The 24559-nt window shown below is 43.1% G+C and overlaps 1 protein-coding gene across 1 annotated transcript in view; it reads right to left on the minus strand.

The window, feature by feature from the left end:
- Nucleotides 1-24559, minus strand: part of ERCC4 (ERCC excision repair 4, endonuclease catalytic subunit) — a 269908-nt gene that overhangs the window by 73421 nt on the left and 171928 nt on the right. The window contains exon 7 of the mRNA XM_086941358.1: nt 17658-17768. Coding sequence (XP_086797484.1) covers nt 17658-17768 — 111 coding nt within the window. The remainder of the gene's footprint in view (nt 1-17657; nt 17769-24559) is intronic.

Raw genomic sequence — 24559 nt, forward strand, 5'->3', positions numbered from 1 at the left:
GATGTTTGAATTACTGAATAGGTTGGTGTAACTGGTATTGGTATCTCCATTTTTTTTTTAATTTTAGTTTCTATTTTTGAATGTGTGTATCAAAGGTTATGTTAGGGTGAGAGGAGGTCTGCCACTCTTTCACAAGGATGATGTCATCAGTGATGTCATTTGAGATGTCATCAGTGATGTCATGATTGATGTCACTGACCATGTCATGAGTGATGTAATATGTGACGTCATCAGCAGTGCATTGCGGGCGCGTACGTTATAGTTAGCTGAACTAACTATAACGGGGGAATTTCATTGGTTTTGTATGAGTGAAATGTCCAGCGAACTATAACGTGTGAAACCTATGGTTTTTTCAGTGAATTTCCAAGGGTTTTTAAATGCTAATTCCGAATCTATAACGTGGCTGAAACCTATGGTATTTTCAGTGAACTTCTAAGGTTTTTTAAATGCTAATTCCGAACTATAAAGTGGCTGAAACCTATGGTATTTTCAGTGAACTTCTAAGGTTTTTTAAATGCTAATTCCGAACTATAAAGTGGCTGAAACCTATGGTATTTTCAGTGAATTTCAAAGGTTTTGTAAATGATAATTTTTAAATGTATTAATTGTTATTTTCTTTATACTTATTTACTACATTGTTTTAAAGTATTTATTTTTAGATATTTTATTTTTAAATTACATTACATATTTTTAATATAAATTGAAAAAATTGTTTTAAAAAATATTGAAATTGTAATATTTTTATTTTATTTATTTTTAATATATATATATATATATATATTTTTTTTTTTATTATTTTATTTATTTTTTTTATATATATATATATATATATATATATATATATATATATATATATATATATATATATATATATATATATATATATATATATCCCATAATTTTCCAGTTAGACGCGCACTCAGAGGTAAAGTGGTATACAGTGTCACTTTATTTGCTGTTACGCGTTTCGGAAGCCAAAACTCCCTTGCTCACACAGCAAGCCATTTGCTTTCCACCAGTTACATACACATAGCGTCATAGCCATAGAAACAGGACTGTACACATTTCGTTTTGGCTGACATCTTAGAGTGTACTTTCTGTACAGTTCTTGTACACACAGTGTCTCTTATTTACACAACCACTTACTTAAAAAAGTGATTAAGTACATTTCATCATTACTTTTTTACTTTTTTACTTTTGTACTTTTTATCTCACATTTCATTCGCCATAGTGGCTAATTGTTCAGTAACTGTTTCTAAACCCCTCTTCTTTCGCCTAGTGGCTTAATAAGGGTTCAATGTCTCTGGTTAAAGCTTTATCTTTAAAAACAAAGAAAAAAGTGCAAAAAACGTGAACTATAGGTGAGGAAATTTCTACTTAGTGAAGAAGTCTTCTACTCTATTTCCGTGATTCTTCTGGGTGACAGGCTCATTTTTCGTGAAGTGCACGTGATCCCTAATATCTCATCTTGATTCCGCCTGTTAGAGTAAAACAAAAATTAAAATTACAATCTTATTCTCATTAAAACATATTTCCAGCTCAGATATTTCAACCAACATTCCTTCATTGTGACACCATTCTATACATTTCATAGGTACAGAATTCGCATTTTGATTTTTTCATGAGTCATATAAATGAACTATCAATTCCTCATGGTCATTGTGCCCATTCGGTTGTCTTGTCTCTAGCTCTAAAATCCATTTAGACTCTTTTTTCCTCAACTGCATCTCTCTGTTACCCCCTCTGTGATTCTGTCTGACCTGTTCGATTGCACAGTATGTTATCAAATTGCAATTCGATCTATGATATTGCGCAAAGTGTCTCGCCACTGGGTATTGAGGGTCCTGATTTGTGATTGCCCTAAGGTGTTGCATCACCCTATTTTTAGCCATTACTGTTGTGCTGCCCACATATCTTTTTTTACAAGGACATTCGAGCACGTATACCACATATGTAGTGCTGCACGTGAGGAATTGAGTTATTTTTCTTTTTGTCTTGCCATGAGGGAGATCAATGTCTTTTCTCATTGGGCTGTTCTTACAAGCTTTACAGTGCCCACACGGAAAGAAACCCACCAGATTATGTTGGTTCCTATCCCTGTAGTCTGTAATGTCTCCCTTCGTGAGTATGTCCCTCAGGCTATGACTTTTTCTGTAGGTGATGGCTGGTCTAACGCTTAAATCTGGGCCAATGATAGGGTCGCTTTTGAGGATGTTCCAATTTTTCGCAATTATTTTCCTTATTTTGTGAGACCCTCTATTGTACGTAAGGATTACCCTGGTGGTGTCGTTTTCTTGCGTTTCCTTCTCTTTGGTTATTAGGGTACTTTCCCTTGTCACATTTTCCATCTTTGTCAGGGCTCTATCTAGAACCCATCTAGGGTAACCCCTCTCTTTGAATCTCTGAATCATTATTCCACTTTCTTTTTTGTACTCCTCTGTGCTAGAACAATTTCTCCTTGCCCTCAGCAGTTCCCCATATGGAATGCTCCATTTTAGGGTATCAGGGTGGCTGCTCAGAGCATGGAGGACACTATTGCCTGCCGTCTCTTTCCTGAACAACTTTGTTCTTAACCGGTCACCTTCTGCTCTTACTTCCACGTCTAAATATTCAACCTTCTGTTTGCTCTTTTGATGAGTAAGTTTTATATTGTACTCATTGCTATTCAAAAGTTTCACAAAATCATCAGCCTCTTCATCATTCCCCTCCCACACTACAAAAAGGTCATCTATGTACCTAAGCCATACAACGACTTTTTCGAATGCCTGATTGTACTGGGGGTCATTTTTTATCTCCTCTTCCCATTTGCCCAAGAACAAATTCGCAAAGCTCGGCGCAAAGCTCGTACCCATGCAAGTTCCAGTTGTTTGCTTATACAGTTCACCATTAAACATAAATACATTATTTTCCAAACATATTCTTATCATTTCCTTTAGCATCCTTGTGTGCTCAAGGTACATTATGTTCCGTTTTTTCAAATAATGCATGCATGCCTCTATACCATGTTCATGTTCAATGATTGTGTATAATGAATTTACATCCATAGTTATTAACATGTACTCAGCTTTCCAATTTATAGTGTCAATCTTTTTCAGAAAGTCTTGGGTATCCTTCACATAGGAAGGTAGCTCTTTCACGTATTCCTGGAGGAAGAATTCTACATCCTCCAGGAATACGTGAAAGAGCTACCTTCCTATGTGAAGAGCTACCTTCCTATGTGAAGGATACCCAAGACTTTCTGAAAAAGATTGACACTAAAAATGACCCCCAGTACAATCAGGCATTCGAAAAAGTCGTTGTATGGCTTAGGTACATAGATGACCTTTTTGTAGTGTGGGAGGGGAATGATGAAGAGGCTGATGATTTTGTGAAACTTTTGAATAGCAATGAGTACAATATAAAACTTACTCATCAAAAGAGCAAACAGAAGGTTGAATATTTAGACGTGGAAGTAAGAGCAGAAGGTGACCGGTTAAGAACAAAGTTGTTCAGGAAAGAGACGGCAGGCAATAGTGTCCTCCATGCTCTGAGCAGCCACCCTGATACCCTAAAATGGAGCATTCCATATGGGGAACTGCTGAGGGCAAGGAGAAATTGTTCTAGCACAGAGGAGTACAAAAAAGAAAGTGGAATAATGATTCAGAGATTCAAAGAGAGGGGTTACCCTAGATGGGTTCTAGATAGAGCCCTGACAAAGATGGAAAATGTGACAAGGGAAAGTACCCTAATAACCAAAGAGAAGGAAACGCAAGAAAACGACACCACCAGGGTAATCCTTACGTACAATAGAGGGTCTCACAAAATAAGGAAAATAATTGCGAAAAATTGGAACATCCTCAAAAGCGACCCTATCATTGGCCCAGATTTAAGCGTTAGACCAGCCATCACCTACAGAAAAAGTCATAGCCTGAGGGACATACTCACGAAGGGAGACATTACAGACTACAGGGATAGGAACCAACATAATCTGGTGGGTTTCTTTCCGTGTGGGCACTGTAAAGCTTGTAAGAACAGCCCAATGAGAAAAGACATTGATCTCCCTCATGGCAAGACAAAAAGAAAAATAACTCAATTCCTCACGTGCAGCACTACATATGTGGTATACGTGCTCGAATGTACTTGTAAAAAAAGATATGTGGGCAGCACAACAGTAATGGCTAAAAATAGGGTGATGCAACACCTTAGGGCAATCACAAATCAGGACCCTCAATACCCAGTGGCGAGACACTTTGCGCAATATCATAGATCGAATTGCAATTTGATAACATACTGTGCAATCGAACAGGTCAGACAGAATCACAGAGGGGGTAACAGAGAGATGCAGTTGAGGAAAAAAGAGTCTAAATGGATTTTAGAGCTAGAGACAAGACAACCGAATGGGCACAATGACCATGAGGAATTGATAGTTCATTTATATGACTCATGAAAAAATCAAAATGCGAATTCTGTACCTATGAAATGTATAGAATGGTGTCACAATGAAGGAATGTTGGTTGAAATATCTAAGCTGGAAATATGTTTTAATGAGAATAAGATTGTAATTTTAATTTTTGTTTTACTCTAACAGGCGGAATCAAGATGAGATATTAGGGATCACATGCACTTCACGAAAAATGAGCCTGTCACCCAGAAGAATCACGGAAATAGAGTAGAAGACTTCTTCACTAAGTAGAAATTTCCTCACCTATAGTTCACGTTTTTTGCACTTTTTTCTTTGTTTTTAAAGATAAAGCTTTAACCAGAGACATTGAACCCTTATTAAGCCACTAGGCGAAAGAAGAGGGGTTTAGAAACAGTTACTGAACAATTAGCCACTATGGCGAATGAAATGTGAGATAAAAAGTACAAAAGTAAAAAAGTAAAAAAGTAATGATGAAATGTACTTAATCACTTTTTTAAGTAAGTGGTTGTGTAAATAAGAGACACTGTGTGTACAAGAACTGTACAGAAAGTACACTCTAAGATGTCAGCCAAAACGAAATGTGTACAGTCCTGTTTCTATGGCTATGACGCTATGTGTATGTAACTGGTGGAAAGCAAATGGCTTGCTGTGTGAGCAAGGGAGTTTTGGCTTCCGAAACGCGTAACAGCAAATAAAGTGACACTGTATACCACTTTACCTCTGAGTGCGCGTCTAACTGGAAAATTATGGGAAATAAGTGACTGGCGGGGCTCTGCCAGCCGTGAACGCGCCACCGGACTGTGGGAGGTTCCACCGCAAAAGAGCCGTGAGAAGGAAGCATATATATATATATATATATATATATATATATATATATATTTATATATATATATTATATAGCAGGCAATGATATCCTATGGAAGGACATTCAAGTTACTGGTAAGTATGGTTAAAATTCCTTTTCAGGATCAGTACTGGGCTGAAAGATGCAGCACTGAGGTCTCTCCTGATAGCAGTGGAGTAAATCGGAATTCATAGTTCAACTGATTTTAGAGGATTATTGGTACATTTCAAAAATGGACACTTTGAAACTTTTCTGGTGAAAACCACACAATAGATTCCTATGGAAGGAAATACAAGTTACTGGTAAGTACACTTAGATTTACTTTTCAGGGTCCGTACTGGGCTCAAAGATGCAGCACTGACGTCTCTCCTGATAACAGGTGAGTAAATCAGAATTCGTAGTTCGGCTGATTTTAGAGGAATATTTTGCTCAATAGTGAAGGAAGGGGGCGGGGCCTGAGGTGACATGTGCAAACACGCCCTGTGGCGCGCTTTAATTTGGGGAATTAATTCCTCTTCAATCCGGAGGTCCCCTGTGGGCCAACTAGCCCACCGGGTACCTCCAGTATGCGCCAGAGAGCTGCGCTGCAGAGAGGTGTTCAGAGGCCACGCCCCCCTTAAACAACACTCTGCAATACAGCTCCGTGGCACTTACTAGAGGTACCTGTTATGCTAGTTAACCCCTAGGGGACCTCTGGATTGAAGAGGAATTAATTCCCCAACTTAAAACGCTCCACAGGGCATGTTTGCACACATATTACCCCAAGCCCGACCCCTACCTTCACCACTGTGCAAACGTGCCCCGTAGCGCGTTCTAAGTTGAGGGATTAAGTCCCCTTGCATACTGGGGGTCCCTGGGGGCCAACTAGCCCACCAGGAACCTCCAATATGCACCAGGAGGCTGCCTTGCAGAGAGGTGTAAAAAGGGGCGTGGCCTCATTACACCTCTCTGCAACGCAGCCCCCTGGCACGTTTCCAGAGTGGAAACTAAATTCCCTTGAATACTGGGTGTCCCTGGGGGACAAGTAGCCCACCAGGAACCTCCAGTATGCGCCAGGGGGCTCCATTGCAGAGAGGTGTAAAAAGGGGCGTGGCCTCATTACACCTCTCTGCAAACGCAGAACGGCTAAAGCGTGTGCCGCCTCTAGTGTATTCACACCATCTTCGGCAGAGTTATCTTCAACATCGCAATACGAATCCACGCTCCCCCGCACTTACATCGCCATCGCCAATCCGGGGCGATCAATATAACTTGGGCCCGGTCTTTACAAATCTTCCTCAAAACCAGAGGAATCAAGGGTATGGGGGGAAACGCGTAAAGGAGTTGTGAGCTCCAATCTATCTGGAACGTGTCCCCCAGCGCCCCCTGCATTGGATACTGGAGACTGCAGAACAACGGGCAGTGCACTTTCTTGTGAGTGGCAAACGGGTCTAACCGAGGAGAACCCCACATCTGAAAGATGCGATGGACCACCTCCGGTTGACGCCGCCACTCGTGATCGGCCGAGTAATGCCAGCTAAGACTATCCGCACGAACATTCAGCACACCGACTGACCGCAAAGGGAAGGAAGGAAAGCCTTTAGTGCCAAACGTATCGCCGGCAATTCCAACAGGTTGATGTGAGGCAACCTTTCCTCTGGAGACCAAAGACCTTTGACCTCCAGATCCCCCTCATAAGCACCCCACCCTAGAGTGGAGGCATCCGTGATCACTGTGGCCACCGGCGGAGGAGACTGAAAGGTGTTTCCTTGTGACAGGTTGCCCAGCACACTCCACCAAGTCCGCTCCGCTGCAGCTTCTCTGGAGATTCTGATATTCTCCCCGAGCTCTCCGCTGTGCTGAAACCACTGCCTGCAGAGGCACCACTGGAGTGCCCTCATGTGCCAGCGTGCATGGTTGACTAACAGAATGCAGGAAGTGAGCAGACCGAGCAGGCGAAGAACCTTCAGGACTGGAACAACCGCTCCATCGTGAAATAAAGGAATCATTTCCTGTATGTCGAGAATCCTCTGCGGAGGCGGGTATGCTCGCCACACAGAAGTGTCCAGTATTGCCCCTATGAACAGGCTGCGCTGAGAAGGCCCCAGTTGAGATTTGGGTATCTTTATCTAAATACCCAATTTGAACAACAGATGAGTTGTCACTTGCAAGTTGCGCAAAGCCAACTCTGGAGACTCCGCTTTCAACAGCCTGTCGTCCAGGTAGGGGAAAACAGGAACCTCTGACCTTCTGAGATAAGCTGCATCCACCGCCATCACCTTTGTAAAGACTCGAGGAGCGGAAGTAAAACCGAACGGAAGAACTGCAAACTGGTAGTGTTGCGATCCCACCGTGAACCGGATATACTTCCGACACAACTTCAGGATGGGAAGATGAAAATACGCATCCTGCAGATCAATCAACACCATCCAGTCTTCTTGTTGCAGCGCAAGAAGAACCTGAGCCAAGGTCAGCCTTTTGAACTTTTCCTGCCTGAGGTAAAGGTTCAAAATCCTGAGGTCCAAGATTGGTCTCAAGCGACCGTCCTTTTTGGGGTTCAGGAAATACCGGGAGTAGCAACCCTGACCCCTTTCCTGCTCCTGAACCACCTCTATTGCACCTTTTTGAAGCAATGTAAGAACCTCCTGCTGGAAAAGCAGTAAGTGGTCCTCTGAACACCCACGCTGGCGAGGAGGGTAAGGAGGAGGAAACACCAAAAAGGGGAGGGCGTACCCATTCTCTACAAGATTCAAGACCCAACGATCAGAAGTGATCAGTCTCCAATCTTGTAGAAAGTGGGACACCCGAACTCCAACCGGACCAACATGTTCTAAGATGGGGGATCTAGAACTGCTTTCCTGTTGTATCAACAGTGGCGGGAGGGGAGGTAGAGGAAGAAAAGGAGGATTGTTGTCTATTTGCACCCCTGAGGCCTCTTTTATTCTTCCCTCTGTATGATTTGTACAGGGTATTTTGTTGTTGGCCCTGTTGAGATTGCTGGCGGCAACTAAAGGAAACAGATCTCCCAAAACCACGATACCGTTTGTAACCATATCCTCTGGACTACACCTGGAGGCCTAGAGATCTTGCAGTAGCCCTGCTGTCTTTTAAACGTTCTAAAGCTAAGTCCGCCTTTGAACCTAAGAGCTTTGACCCATCAAAGGGCAAATCCAGCAAAGTCGCCTGAACATCAGCTGAGAAACCAGATGATCTAAGCCATGCTTGTCTCCTTGCAGCCCCAGAAGTCTCCATCACACGAGCCACAGAGTCTGTGGTGTCCATGCCTGATTGAATCACCTGACGTGCCGCAGACTGCAAATCCGTTAAGACTACCAAGAAACTAGCACGAGCTTCTTCAGGCAATTTCGGGGCCAATTGCACAATTGAGTCCATCAAAGCATGGATATATCGTCCAAGAAGGCAAGTTAAATTTTTGTTCTTAAGAACCATACTAGCAGAAGAAAACCCCTTCTTTGCCGCTTGCTACATCCTCTTAGAATCCCTATCATCCAGAATAGTAGGGAAGGAACCAGAAGAGTGCTTTGAACAAGAAGCTTGGACAACCAAACTTTCCGCGTAGGATGCGATGACAAAAAAGCCGGACCACCAGGGCAGGCCTGTACCTTCTTGAAATGGAACGAGAGACAGCCGGAGCAGATAAAGGTTTCTGCCACACCTCCAGGATTGGTTCAGTTAAAGCATCCGTAAAAGGAAGCAATGGCTCAGAAGTTGTTGAAGATGGGTTTAAAACTTCTGTTAGAATGTTGGACTTTATCTCCTCTGATGGAAGCTTAAGACTCTCAGCCGCCTTCCTTATAACCATATGGAGCAATGTCCTGTACAATGCCTCCACTTGCAGAAGGAAGATTATATTCGGGGGTAGTATAGAGGTCACTAGCTTCATGAAGGCCTTCAAACTAGTCCATAGAGTACACAATTTCCCCTTCATCCTCATTCTGTAAATATTCCTCCTCTTCGAGGAGGTTCTGCGCCTCTCTCATGGATTATTGCTTAGGTAACGATGTCGGTGGAGCCACACGCCGCGCCAGTGATGACATCAACGGCATCGATGGAGGAGCCTCTGCTTCGAACCTCGATGTCGATCGAACTTGAGGTGGCGCAGACTCAGCAGCCGAAGGAGTCTGAGGAGACTGAGTGGAGGATCTCGGCGCCAGGAAATGCCAAGTCGGAGCCGATGGCAAGAATGGCATGAATGGAGCCTGGGGCTAGAACTGAGGAACACCCAGGTTGATAGCCAAAGGACTCACGGGGCCCAAAGGCTCGCTGGATAGAGTCGTGGCTCTGGCAAACATGCCAAACATCGCATTAAGGAAATACGCAGAATCAGACTCAGGAGCAGGAAAAGGAGGATATGGATCTGTACCTTCCTGAAGAGGAGTCACCTGAGGTCGAAATGGAGCCTGCGGAGCCGGGGACGGCGCCCACACAGGTGAAGTCACACGGACTGGAGAGGACTCACCAGGCGCCGGTGACGACGCTGGAGCCGGTGAATCTTCATGTTGCGAAGAAGCATCCGAAGCCAGCGACGCCGCAGCCGGAGATGGTACCGGCGTCACTTGAGGAGATGGAGAAATAAAGTCCTTCCTCCGAGGACGCTCAGCCCGAGTCGGCGACCTCGAACCCTGGCCTTCGAAGAACGATGTAGAGAGGCAGGTCTTCTCTTGGATTTCTTATGCTTCTTCGACCTTGAAGGGTGAGAAGATGAAGACTTTGCCCTCTTCCTACCTCTCTTCTCCTTCTTGGCTTTGGCCATAAACAACTTAGCTTCACGCTCTTTAATCGCTTTGGGATTCATCTTCCTGCAGCTACGGCATTCCTCGACGTCTTGGTCCGAAGATGGGCACCAAAGGCAGTCATCTTGCGGGTCCGTGATAGACATATGCCCTCCACACTCTCTGCACAGTTTAAATCCAGTCTTCCTAAAAGTAGCCATCAGGAACAATCAAGAGATGCAACGTTTTCTTTAGAAGAAAATGGAGAACCCCTAGAAAAACCATTCTGCGTCGACAGCGGGGAAAAAAAGGGAACTGACGGCAGCACGCCGACGAGGTCCTTTTGTGGCTCCGATGACGTCATACTGTGCCGCGAGTGGAGCCTTTCTATTGTGATGTCCTTGTCGACGTGGGAGAGCTAGGAAAGAATTTCCCCGCGAAATCCTGGCGCAGGGGGTATTCAAAAGGTAGAAAATCCACAGGCAGACGATCCATCAGAACATCTATGCTGTCAAGCCAGAACTAAAAAACGATTGCTTTCTGTGTAAAATACATCTATCAGTTAAATAATTTAACAAGTGACAATTCACAATACTTTTGAAATGTAACAGTCCCTTAAGCATTACAATGCAAGCACTCCATAGGCGGTGCTGTGATAAATACAACAAATAATAACATGTCTCCGGGAGGAGTTCAAGCCCTCTATGTATATTTTAAGGAATTGGGAACAATAGATCACGCGGAAAGGTGCACGGTCAAACCGGACCCACAAATGATAAGAGGAGAATCAGTGTAAACCCATTGAGGAAAATATGCAAATAAGAAATTAACTGGGGCACCTGGCAGTTTGAAGCACAATAGCAGCTCTCCTGAAAACTGAATGCACACCTGACTTAAGTAGTTGGCTCTATACAACTTTAAACATCTCAGCCCTGTGAAAATGTCTCTCACTCTGTTAAGATACAAAAGTTAGACAACTCTTCTAAACATTTATATCCCTAACAATACTTAAATTATTTGTTAATGCTTAACTTGGGTGTCTGAAGAAAGCAAAACGACACTTTTCTGCATCATCAGTGTACCCCACTTCTACAGGAAAACTGAGTAAGCCCAATTTCTGTTTACTTGGTATCTGGTTTCGCATGGTAAACTCTAACCATCATCCTTTCTTGTAAATCCGTTGAGGTTTTGTTAGTGCTTACTAGAAGATGCATACCAATGAAGTCTAAATCAGCAAGAGCACCATAACACTCTACATTAGAAACAGCAGGTTGCATAATGGGGCGACAATGAATGTGCTATATTATTATATGGACCAACTGAGGAGAATAGGAGCGGCAGACGTGCTCCGGCCTGGGACAAGTTGGAATAAATGCTTATTGACACTAATACTGATCATAAGTTATGATGAGGCTGTGAACCTATATGACCCACAAATCAGATTAATAGATGATCTATTTTTACCCCTAGGCAAGTGGATTGTTAGCACAACCCATTCTTAAGAAGCTCACTCCTCTCCATGGCAATGAGATCCCGTTAACCCATTTTGTTACCATTACATGGGGCTCCTGCTCACTCCCCACACAAGCCACAATAAGGGAATTAAAATTACTACACACAACCAAGTATCAAGTATTTTTTTTACCGCAACCTGTGAATTCATATCCACAACCCACCAAGTTTTTTACTTGTTTCATCTTCTATACTACGTTAGTTTTATGTTACTTTGATATATTTTGCTTTATTGACTCTGAAGGCTTCATGAATACAACTGTTGACTTTAGCTGGCATAGACAAACTGTGCAAGCAATCATTACTATGTTGACATATTTGGCTAGCTTATAGCATACATACCTTCAGAGATACGTATGAAGAAAATAATAAAAGTGTGAAATAATCACACCTTTTTTAAGGTAAGCTCAGAACTATCAAAAAGATACATCTACAGCAATCAAGTTATTTAAACCAATTTATGAAGTTAGCAGATGGGTCAGAGGACGGGTCAGGAGTTTAGAGTGAAAAATGTACAATTTAGTCACATTTTTAGATCGCTCAGCAGTTGGTCTTGGGCTATGCATGTACAGGGAAAATAAGTACCACTCATTAAAAATATATATATAAAAATCCCATCTTTGGCAAGGGTTCCTTCAAAATTTTCTTAGCAGTACCCGTCAACTGCCAGCTACAGGTATCCGATCTGCTCTTGCTATGCTTGCTGAGGTGGAATAAACTCTCCTTTTTAAGTCTGGCTTGATAGTGCAATTTGTGACGGACATTATGTGATGCACAAAGGAGACCTTTCTTGAATACTACAGAAAGGGGCTGTGGCTCAGCCCAGATGTTGTTCAATAAGAGTAAAGGTTTCGATTTGTCAAGCGATAAGCTGCCACAAAAAAGTGCTACCCTTCAAACAACTGTGATCATTTATTTATCCATCTGCTTCATTCAGACTCTTTATCAAGCAAAGCTATTGTGTTTGACCTTGAAGGTCAACCAAATGGACTGTCATGCAAATAAACAACTTCTCCTAAATAGATAATGCTGGTATTTGGTCTTCTCTGGCTGCCAAGTGTGAAAGCCTATGCTCAATACAGTAGTTTTGAGTTGGGAAAGAGGACATGCCAAGGATGAGAGCTATAGGAATGAGTGGCTTGGTAAGAAAGATTAAACCAGATGCCATAGAGCTGATCTGTTTTAATACACACAACAATGAAGGCACTAGGCCTCATTTATTTACTATGAAACACACATGTTTAAGCCAATAAGCCTTTAAGGGTGTATTGCTACTGTACCATGCTAAGCATATAGACATGCATTTTTGTTACATCAAGTCTCATAGATTAACTTTGAAGGAAAGGATTTTGACATGGATTATCTCCTCTGACAAACCCTAGGGGAGACGATTTGCACGGTAATAATAGCTGCTTAGTTTCTTTGCGAAAGGTCCGACATGACTACTTTTGTCGGTCAGCCAGGATATTCTAACAAAATAAAATTGATACATAAAAAATAAGGTGAAGGAAATAAATCGGGTCAAAAAATGCTGCTCACAGGCCAATAAAGCCAATGCAATACAGTCAATGACTGAAGCACTCCACTTGCATCCAAGATAACATTCAGCATGGAGAAATGGGTTGCCACTCTAGACATTGGCTCTAATGACCTAGGAGTAATGGCATTTTTCACTTGCTCATCCACCTGAAAATAAGTGTGCTTTAGTGCCAGTAGTGGTGAGCCAGCCCTCCAATTTTCGATTTTTTCCGTTCATTTCTTTCCTTTTCATCTCTTGTTTTCACCATCTTTAGAGGATACTACAGCTGTTCAGACAAAGCTGCTTGCTTGCCATCCATTTGATCCGCGGTGTGCCACATCCCACGAGGCCACAACCTCTAGACCAAGCCACTGTGGTGCAGTAATTCTGCCCATAGTTTTACCATGACAGGAAGGCCAACACATTGGGTCTAAACTTTGCAGCCATGCTTAAACTTTAAAACAACAAAACCCCATGTACAATATCATTGCAAGGCTGCCACCTGCTGCTAGGTTTAAATGTTTTTTTATTGCAAGCATATGTCTTCCATGTTTAGGGGGAAGCATGTTCTGTTTTTCTACTTTCATTCTTTTAATTTCCCTTGCATATGTTGTTGAATTTGTGTGCAAGTTTATTGTGGATGAATGTAAGAATGAGTATGTGACTTATTGAAGGCCTAAACCCATCAGTGACTGAGGAGGCACTCATTTAAAATGCAAAAATGTGGTCGTAATGCACTGTTATTCAATATTCAAACAATATACATAATGTTTAACACATTAAATAAAACTATGCGAGCAACACTGTAAGTAGGCTCTGCCCCGGCCCTGAAATGAATGATGCAAAAATAGCTAGACAAATTTCCTAAACCAGCGTGCACTGCTGTGCTCCAAGGCTTCCAGTTTGCAAAAGCAGTGAATCTTAAATCAAAATCCAAACTCGAATTAACAGTTGGTGTTTTTAATCTAGTAGATTGTAGAAATAAGCAATACATCACAAATGTTGGCACCACACTTGTAACTGTAGTTTAAAAAAAGCATGTCTTTTTTTCTCTCAACAGTGTGTCCACAATGGCCATGCACAGATCCCAATGCATTTCTGGTATAATACCCTTCATCGGGCGTAACTGGAAGAATAAACAAAGAACACCCAATTTTACAAAGAGAACAAGCATTTTTCCTTTTTAATCGGATTCTTGAAGAATATTGAACCAAGCGTGATCTAATAGACGTGGATCACAGCTTTTTCTTCCTGGTGTATACACGTTGTTATGTTGCTAATAGGTTGCACCTTGAGATTGAACAAGGCCTGTTAATTTAAATTTGGACTGTGATTTAAGATTAACTACTTTTGAACACTGGAAGCCTAAGTGCACATCAGTGCACGTTGGTTCTTGGATATCTGTTCTAGCTACTTTTTCAACTTTCCTTTAAAAGCCAGACCTACTGGCTTTCCTAAGGCTTGTTCCTGAAGCAGGCAACATTTATAGCTTTCACATCTTTGTCCAGAGCTTGAGCAAAGTCACAGCATACATGAATAAATCAGCCAGCCAACCCAGAGATTAAAGTAGTTTGGCGGAGGTGGGATAAACACATGTTCGCCTGCAGTACTCTAGCAACAGACTGCAAGAGAAAACCACTAATACACACAAATAATAGGGTACTGTAGGCTGTTCAGAAAATCGTGATTCCTTGAAATGATCGGTCAGGACCTTGATGGATGAATCACTTGCTGGCAACTCAAGGCTAGATGGACAGCTGTTTGACTGCTAAGGACTAATTGCAGACAGTTTACCCTAAATTGATTAGAATCAATAGATAACCGTACCAGCGTGCTCTTCCTAATTTGGTCCTGCCATTTGATCATACCAAAGCGTACACTTTGATCAGTACTATTCTTAGACCTAGAGGCAACACCACCGAGGCAACACAAACATTTTTTGAAACACATATTTTTATCAAAGTAAGCAAGCACGTAACAAAACAATCATTAAAGAATGTTATCAGTAAAACGTTTCCACTACAAACTGTCTTGTAAAAATTATCACGTACACCAATCCAACAAAATTAAATGTTAGAGAAGGCGGTCGAGAATGCCACTAAACATACAAGAAAGGGAGCAATAAGGAAAATCAAAGATTTGGAGAGTAAACACAACCCCAACGAACCAAAGTGCCTGGCAGATCAGTACCACGAAAATGGAACCATGAATAAAACTGAGAAAATATTGAAATCAATTGAGTTGTGGGGATATTAGCGTAGCTCTGAATTACAATTAAATTGTTTGTCACAAGAAATGTTTTCTGAAACAAACTATTTTTCTTCATGAATCAGCACCTAGAACAACATATTCCACAAAATGTGACTAGAAAAAAAGATCACAGCTAATCAGACTCCAGATGCCCTCTTGCATACAAAGCACAGTTGGCAAAGAGTTGTCAGCTAAACAGCACTCATGCACCACAGAAACATACATCACAAACCGTTTAAAATTGTCACCTTAACCATTTCACGCCTTCAAGACTTCGCTGCCTTTTTACCTGGAAAGTGGTGTTGTTTAACCCCTCCCATGCTGATGACGGAACCGCTCCGTCATCAGCTACAGTTGAGCTGTGCTGATGATGGAGCGGTTCCGTCATGGCCCGGCCGCCGCGCCTGCGCGGCGCTGATTTCGCGCCTGCGCGGGCGTTCTAATGAGCGGGGCGGGTCATGACGGAACCGCTCCGTCACCAGCATAGCTCAACCGCGGCTGGTGACGGAGCGGCTCCGTCCCCAGCATGCGGCCGCCGCGCGGCCGTCCAGCCCCTTTAGCGCTGCGGCGGAATAGCCGCCGCAGCGAAGGGGTTAAAAACACAATGTGCATAGGCCAGAAAACCAAAAAGAAGCCTGGTCTCAACGAAAGGTAAATGTGTCCTTCAGCACATTCATTCATGCATGCATATAAAACCCTTAAAAGCTCCTTACAGTAACCATATTCAGCCATTACTAGACATTTAACAAATCTCTATTAAAACTACACCAAACAAACACACCGAAAGATGGAAATCTGAGACCCCATGAAAGGACAGTCTAGATTGAAACCCGAGACAAAGCCATACTAATTGCAGAAACCCCTAACCAGGACGGATAATGTACCAACTACGTGGCTGTGATCCTCTTAAATCAACCTCCAATAACACTTTTCATCTTGGTCACTATAATAACACCTCTCCTAATGGCCTGGATTTACATTAAAATTACTTCTCAACATTCACTTCTGCAAAGGCTTTAACCTCGAACCCAATCCTTTGACAAACACCCCACAAGCAAGGCACTTCGCAATCACAATATGAACCTTCGTTTGAGGAAACAAAGCTCCCTTTAAATGAAAGCCAGGGCAGTGCAACTTTAGTCCAGGTGGGTCAGATGCAGGTCACGTGTCTTGGTCACTCACTATGTAAATGATTTCCATCTAGGTTCCTATGTTCACATTTATTTAACTTGGATAGGTGAAACTCTAACCTGAGTCTGGCCCCTCATGGATACCTCTGGTATTAGCTGTAAAAGTGAACACACTCAGTCAGTCAAATCACTTTATTCGATACTCAAATTATTAAGATCAAAAAAAGTACAAAAAGCACAATACAAAATATACATTCCAAGGAATACAACTTTCATGATTCAAATGGTAACAGTGATTTGTTTAAAACAGTAGATTTAAAAACAAGGTAAGTTCATAATTCATAGAACGAAGTGGTCCAGCCGCCTAGTCCTCCATGAGAGGAGAAGATATGAGACCACAGTAAAACATACTAATTTATTAGATAATTGTAAAAAGAACAGGGCCGGGCGGCACTGAGAAAATTGTACTTGTGCATGCACAGTCATATAAATCTTTTGCAGTGCATCTTATAAAATTTACAGAAAAAGAGAATGTGTAAATTTGATTGAGGGGAGGAGCCATCACAAAGGCAGGGTGGAAGCCTGTTATAGAGTAAATACCTGCTGGAAAAGAAAGCATACTCACTCACATCATGTGTCAATACCCGGACTGCAGTGTTAACAGTGTCCTTGTCCCACTTAATATACTGTGTTTGTGAAACTATTTTGTAATTGAGTATATTAGTGCTAAGTCAATGCCCACAGTGCGTTTCACAGCCGCCCAGTCAACTCCACGAGCAGCAAAAGTATAAAACACATTTTATACGTCTCTGAAAAGGATACGAGCTTGTAGGACACAGCCAAATCATTTAGACAGATAACATTTTGATTCTTCGACTGGTCTCGTCTTCACAAAGAAAGACTTGTCAAAGGTTTGGAACCGCCATGAATGGCAACTGTGTTCCCGCCCAGAGACGCCTACAGGACAAGGTGTGCTTTATGAAAGCAATCAAACGAAGAGAACGCAGATGCTCCAGGGGGCAGAATACCTGAGGAGAACACTGAAAAATACACTAATTTGTGTACGCTGGCCTCTCTGTAAAAGGTTCTCTGTTCTTTTAGAATTGATTACCGTGTTGTAATAACCAAACGGCTCTTCGGGCAAGACCCACCTTGTAATCCTGTAAAGACAGTGGCGCAGTTTATGCTGCCACAAACATGCAAGTCTTCAGAATGTGACGAGAAAAAGGTGCCAATCAAGCATCTACCTGGTGACAATAAAACTTCTACCCGGTGACCACATCCTCACCTGGACCACCAAGAGCTTCGCTGTTTTTGTTCTCAATTTCAATTTCTTTCAGCACTTCGGTCAGGGCTTCCCATTTTGGGTTGCTTTCCAGTACCAATTCCTTTTTTCCATCTAGAGAAAAGATGCCGGTTAATAGGCATTAATAATCACGAGTAAGGATTTTTAACGAATACTTGGAACACACCTGGCTTTAAAACGCAATTTGAAAAACATGGACTGCATTAATACTTACGTTTTTTGAAATTATTTTGTGCTCAAAACGTTTCAGCCATGTTTACTGAAAGACGCAGAAACGAATAATCGAACAAAAGACAGACAAAATATTTCAAGCATCGAATATTCTTCATCTTGTTTATATTTATGTTCCGGTCATGAAACAGCTAGTGTTTGAAACAAAGACACTGGTGCCCTTGAGGATTATGTGACAAAAAGAAGATGTAACATTGGCGTAACAGGGGTTCACTTTTGAAGGCAAATTAGCATTTAGATGTAGCAAAAACATGATCAGGTGTTTAACCATACTTTAACACTTGAAACTATTCTTCACAGTCTTGCCAGAACTGGGTCGAAACCCAAAAGATGTTTGCTTGTTCAAGTAAAATGCATTCATGCCGCAGACCATGAGAAAACAACACATTCTAAAAGTTAGCGATCATAACAGTAATATTAACAATAACTAAAATTATTCTTAAAATGTGCGCAGTGAATAGTGCTCTGGTGACCGCACAGAAGTGTTAGCAAGAGCTGTAAATAACACTTTTTGTGCAAAAGTGATGTAAATGGGCAAAAAAGTAATCTTTTTAAGAACGACAATTCCAAAGTTAAGCGCTCACATTATGATACCCACACACAGTAAAAGTGTACAATAAGATCATGGCCACGCCCCCACAAGGGCAAGCAGCCTTGCCAGCAGAAAAAAAATAAACCAACAAACTTTTTTTGTATATAAATTCAGTCAGCTACTGACCCGACCCCTTGCCTGATGGAAACTGGGCCTGTGCCGGAAGGAAGGCAGTGAGTAATCTAATAGGGTGTGATGTTATGTTAGGTTATGTTATAAAAGATTTATATCGCGCACTAATACTCTGGAGTGTCCTGGCGCATAGGTGAACAATGGCAGTCGTGGGGAGTAGTACTAGATCAGCTGTTTGAACATGAAAGTTTTGAGAAGTTTTTTAAAAATAGGGAGCTCCTGGGTATGCCGGAGGTCAGCTGGAAGATCATTCCACACTGAGGCCGCTTTTACCAGAGACTGACCCCCGATCCGCAACCGGCGGAACCTAGGGACCACCAGCCGACGTTGGAGAGCGGAACGTGATGGGGTACAATGGCCGTGGCTGGAGAGGAACAAGGCACTGCAGCAGGTGTCAAACCAAAAAGGGGGGGTTGCTGTACTGTTCCTAGGGAAAGAAGAGGTAGGAAAATTCTTGCTGGCGTGACCAAGGGGGGGAAAAGGGATATTACTGATACCCTGGGGCATCCATTATGTTGGATATATTTGCCTCACACACCCCGAGGAGTGTCATGCTTCATCATCGGCGGTTGCTCCTCGTCGGGGAGGCGGTGCAATCCCCGACGGGCACACCTCAGAGAGGGGCTCTTTGGCGGAGATCTTTTTTCCAACTGCCTGTAGGTGTCGAGCTCGGCGGGGATGGGTAGGTTACTACACCCGGACACAGCAGACTTCAGGTGAGTGCGTTTAGCGCGTGGCTGAGGGGGCGAGCATTTAGCGCTAAGACAGGCTGTGAGCCTTTGATATGCAGGGATGCTCATTACTTCACTGTAATTTACCGCGTTCTCACTTATCCCTACTCCAGCCACACCTTGGGCTCAGCGCTGTAGTTCAGCCCTGCCGAACACTCATGTGGCCTCTAGGATATGATCATTAGGTGAGTAGGGGAATCTAAACATGCTCATTTTAATGGTTTTGAAGATCACAGTGGAAGTGTGCTGTTATGCATTTTGAACTACATAGTGGTGTCTGCACTAAAAACCCTGCCTAATACCTGACATGCTACAGGCAGGTATTGAGATTTATACTGCTGCATTTTTAACCTTGTACATTTACACTCTTGTTTTTAAACCTTCACCCTCACTGTCTACAGTATGAGTCACAGTTCTAGTTATTGCGTGTGCTCCACAGTTTCACATTGCACGCTCAATACACTTGGCATGCGGTGGATGAGTACATTCACTTTAAACACCACCAGCATGTTAGTATATGTTCTTCCTGGCAATATTGTGACTGTCGATTTTTGTATAATTACTGTTTCCTTATCCTTCCTCTAGACATAGGCATAGGAGGATCCACTAAGGTAACATTACAACACATATGACACGAGCATGTTGTTGTCTTCACTTTGGTCCTGAAGAATCGCGGTAAATATACCAATAGCGAGAAACATGTTGACCACATGCACCACTAGTATCTTCTAGGGTCACACAACATAATAGGTTGACACCTAGGGAACTAGCTTTACCTTTTAACCGTAGCTAGGGGACCCCCAGAATAAAGTCCATTCCGGTACCCCTTGCTACATTTTAGCCACCTTACCATAGGTATACACCTCCCTGCCCACATACCCCCACTTCACCTACAGGCAGTTGGAAAAAAGATCTCCGCCAAAGAGCCCCTCTCTGAGGTGTGCCCGTCGGGGATTGCACCGCCTCCCCGACGAGGAGCAACCGCCGATGATGAAGCATGACACTCCTCGGGGTGTGTGAGGCAAATATATCCAACATAATGGATGCCCCAGGGTATCAGTAATATCCCTTTTCCCCCCCCTTGGTCACGCCAGCAAGAATTTTCCTACCTCTTCTTTCCCTAGGAACAGTACAGCAACCCCCCCTTTTTGGTTTGACTCTCTAGTACTCTGTACGGACACTAAGCTGTTACTGGACCTTCCACCATCTTGAGTGGTAAATAGTGTCCTTTCGCCTCCCCCTTTTTTTGAAACCTACTGCAGCAGGTGTGCCATTAAATCTAATCATTTGATTGGTGGCGAGGAGGCATCAGAGAGGCTGCACGACTCCCTGACATTTTCTGTAACTTATTACACTCCCCCGGAAGTGGAAAGTTTGAATCTACATAGCAGGCTTCAGCTAAAACCCCCCTTGTGCATGAACTACGTTGTGACTTCACTGTGGTCGCATTTAAGAAATCAAATTCGAGATATGCAATGCTGGCATTCTAGTTCCGTTTGCTGTACAGGAGAAGACCATCATCACAGTTGATGCGAGTGACACTGGCTTAGGAGCCGTATTGTCACAAAGCGATGGAAATAGCGAGAAAACGGTAGCGTTTGCATCTCGCACCTTGACCACTACTGAACGATGCTATTCCGTAATAGAAAAAGAGACCTTGGCAGCTGCTTGGGGTGTAGAGTATTTCAGAATGTATGTGTGGGGGCGCAGGTTTAAGCTTCGCACTGACCACAAGCCTTTGTTGAAGATAGTTTCTCCAGGTGGAACAGGAAAGGGGTCAGCCAGGCTAGCCAGGTTAGCCTCGAGATTACAGGAGTACAACTTTGATCTGGAATTCATTTCGGGCTGGCGCTACGTCCAGGCTGATTGCATGTCACGTTTGTCTTTGAAATGGGAGGATGTGGACAAAACAGGAGTGGCTAGGAAGGAGTGCGAAGGAGCTATCTTGTGTGTGAATGACGTAGTTCTGTGGAGTTGTGGCGCAGTAAGCAAGAAAGAGTGGGCAGAGGCCATGTCGCATGATGAGGTTTTGAAGAATGTCAGGAATCTCATCTCCAAAGGCAGGCGCAGGGAAAGTACCTTGCCAGTCAGTGTCTGGTCCTATAACGCAGTCATTGATGAGCTATCTATTACTGGTGATCAGATCATCATGCGTGAAGATAAGTTAGTTCCCCCTGTTGATGTTCGGAGAAAGCTCTTTGACTTGGCTCATGAAGGACATCTAGGACAAACCATAACAAAGAAAAGGCTAAGAAACGTGTTCTGGTGGCCTGGAATGGATGGTGATGTGGTCAGGTGGGTGGAGAGGTGCAGCGAATGCTGTGAATCTGAAAAACGGCTTAAAGTGGGACCCCAATCCACCCCTAGTTCCATCCAGGATCCGGGTGCGGTGTAGCATAGTATATGTATGGACTTTATTGGACCTATGCCTGGTGTCCACCCCAGCAAGAGATTTGGTCTAGTAGTTATGGACGTTCATACACGATGGCTCATTGTTTATCTCCTTCCTGAAATAACTACTTGCATTATTATCAAAGTTTTGCGCATGATTTTTAAGGAGGAAGGGTATCCCACAATCCTTATCACGGACAATGGGACTCAATTATCCTCAAATGAGATGAGGGGATTCCTGAGTGAATGTGGAATAAAACATGTGTTCACCACTTTGTACAACCCACAATCCAACGGGATTGTAGAGAGAGCAAATCGAATGATCAAGGGCGCCATAAGTCTGGCACTCGCTAACAATCTTGACATTGAAAAAACTCTTAACGAGTTAGTGTGGGCTTATCGCACGACAGAAAATTCCACCACCGGTGTGGTCCCTTTTGTAGCCATGCGGGGCAGAAAACCTACCTCCAAACTAGTGCCCCCATGGATCCGAGAGTTGGTGGAAGGGAAGAGTGGTGGTGAGTGTGATGTGAGAATTCCCGTGCATGGTCCCAGGAAGGTTCAAGGAATAGGAAAAGCCTGGCCTAAAATTCTGGTTGGTGATTGCGTAAAAGTCCGGTCTGGACGTTGGGTCAGAGGCATGCGTAAGTTTCAAGGACCATTCAAGGTGAAAGAAGTGCATCCCTCCTATGTGGTATTGGAGAATGGAGATAAATGGAACTTGCGCAGAGTAGCAAAGTACAGCTCGGGAGACCACTCTCCTGAAACCTTTAATAGAAATGCGATCACCAAAGATACCTGCTCAGGGTACATGCTAGCTCAGGATCGCCAATTGCTTGACGGTGCCCGCACAGGTATAGAGACTAGGGCGCCAGGCCCTGGAGGGGACAATTTGGGCAATGATCAAAGGGCAACCAACTCAAGTGATGCATTTCAGAACCTTCATGGGGATCAGAGACCCTTACGGATCAGGAGGCTTCCTCCACATTTGAACAATTTTCTTGTTGGCTGAATTGTTGTTTATCGTCCTGTTCCCTCCTCCCTCCATTTCTGTACTTTCATTGTTTATCACTCAACTCCCTACCTGCGTGTAGAGGAAAGGGGGGTATGTTGTGACTTCACTGTCGTCGTACCCCCGCGCCACAGTGGAATCTCCTGATACCGAACGTTCTAATGTGAGCGCCGCCGGTTCTCCGTCAGTGAGGCTTCGCTGGCGGAAGCGAACGGGCGCGCTGGTGTTGTGCTGTTGACTAATAAACTTGAATGAACCCCATGGTGCCTCCAATTGGTATTTGAAGACTGCAACAAACTACACAATGGCCCATAAAACTAGAGAGCGAGAACATACAAGTTTTAGACTGGGCCTTGTGTCAGATTTAACCATGTGGCTAACCCTCTGATGCATGATCCCTCGTCAATTCAACTTACTATGTGATGGCCTCTAAGGCATGGCAGATACTTATTAACTTTGATTCTTCTTTTGCTATAAAAGTGAGTAGCAAGTACCCACAATGTCTATGACAGATGTTGTGTTCACACTGGTCATGTGTTCCGAGTTTTCTGAGAGAGGCTCCGTACCAGTAAGTAAAAAAATGCATCTCTACATACGGCTACACAAACAGGCGTATGCATGACTCTCTGGGGGTTAACCTTGACCAGAACAAAAATGGACCACAAAACTCAAACAGCTGCAGAAGAATGAAAAATGGTGACTTTGGAGCACTTACTTATTAATGGCAATGACAAGGAGTCTCTCACCCCTCAGAAAAGGGGTGGTGGAGGGGGAATCTACTTGTTCATTCAGAAGGCACTACTTCAAATACATGAAAAATATCCAAGGACGTTCTAGGTTTCCAGATGTTGTCTACTCTCTAAAGAAGTTGTTCATGGAGTTAGCGGATGTTCCCGAGAGGCAGTCCAGGTGGGCAGGCACTGAACCAAATGCATGTTTATCCAAATTTTTCTCAGCTGAAAAAAATCCACCACAGATTGGCAAGTTTCTGCCAAAAGTAACAGAAGAGGCAACAAGTGAAGCGTGCATCATATAACCAACCCCTCAGATATAAAGGCATGCTAGAGGCTGAAGACAGAGGGTGCCACATAGTCCAGGATCCAATGTCTATTGCACAGCAAGTGGCAGTACTTGACCCTGCAGACTGTGGGTCACCAATACCATCATCACCCTCAATCTACTGACAGATGCATTTAATGAACCAAACTTTGAGAATACTTTAGATACGAAACGCCTGCCTTGGAATTTAGGAACTCAAGAATCTGGATATCAAGTATTTAGACATAAAAGATCTGTTCTCAGGAGCTCCTGCTGTTATGAGCTGAAAAGACCTGGCTTACTTAACATCTTTGAATTGATTCCTTGTTTATGACTGTTAAAAATAATACTAAGCAAGTGGAAGTTCAGAAGAATATCGATTGGGACTGTGGCTGGTTTACTACATCACGCTTAATTTACAGCTTGTAATAAACAGAGAGTACTTTTGGACATTAACTGCCTATGAATTATGGCTGTATATGTCATTCCCTATTTCCCAGTGGTTAGTGATCATCCTCCTGGAACAGAGTCAGGAAATGCCTCCTAGAGCAAAGAATGACTCACATTTTCACCCCTTGAGAAGCTTTGTGCTATCTCGTAGCAAAAAGAAATTGACATAAAAAAACGAATTACATAAGGCTAGATGGTACAAGAATGGTAAACAAAATGTATAAGAAGGTTATAGATGTGGATTTTGTGACCCAGCCACCAGAGACTTCCTGGCCCTAGTTACATGCAGCCCTAACTGGGTAAACAA

This window comes from Lissotriton vulgaris, chromosome 10 (assembly GCF_964263255.1).
Source record: "Lissotriton vulgaris chromosome 10, aLisVul1.2, whole genome shotgun sequence".
Lineage (NCBI taxonomy): Eukaryota > Metazoa > Chordata > Amphibia > Caudata > Salamandridae > Lissotriton > Lissotriton vulgaris.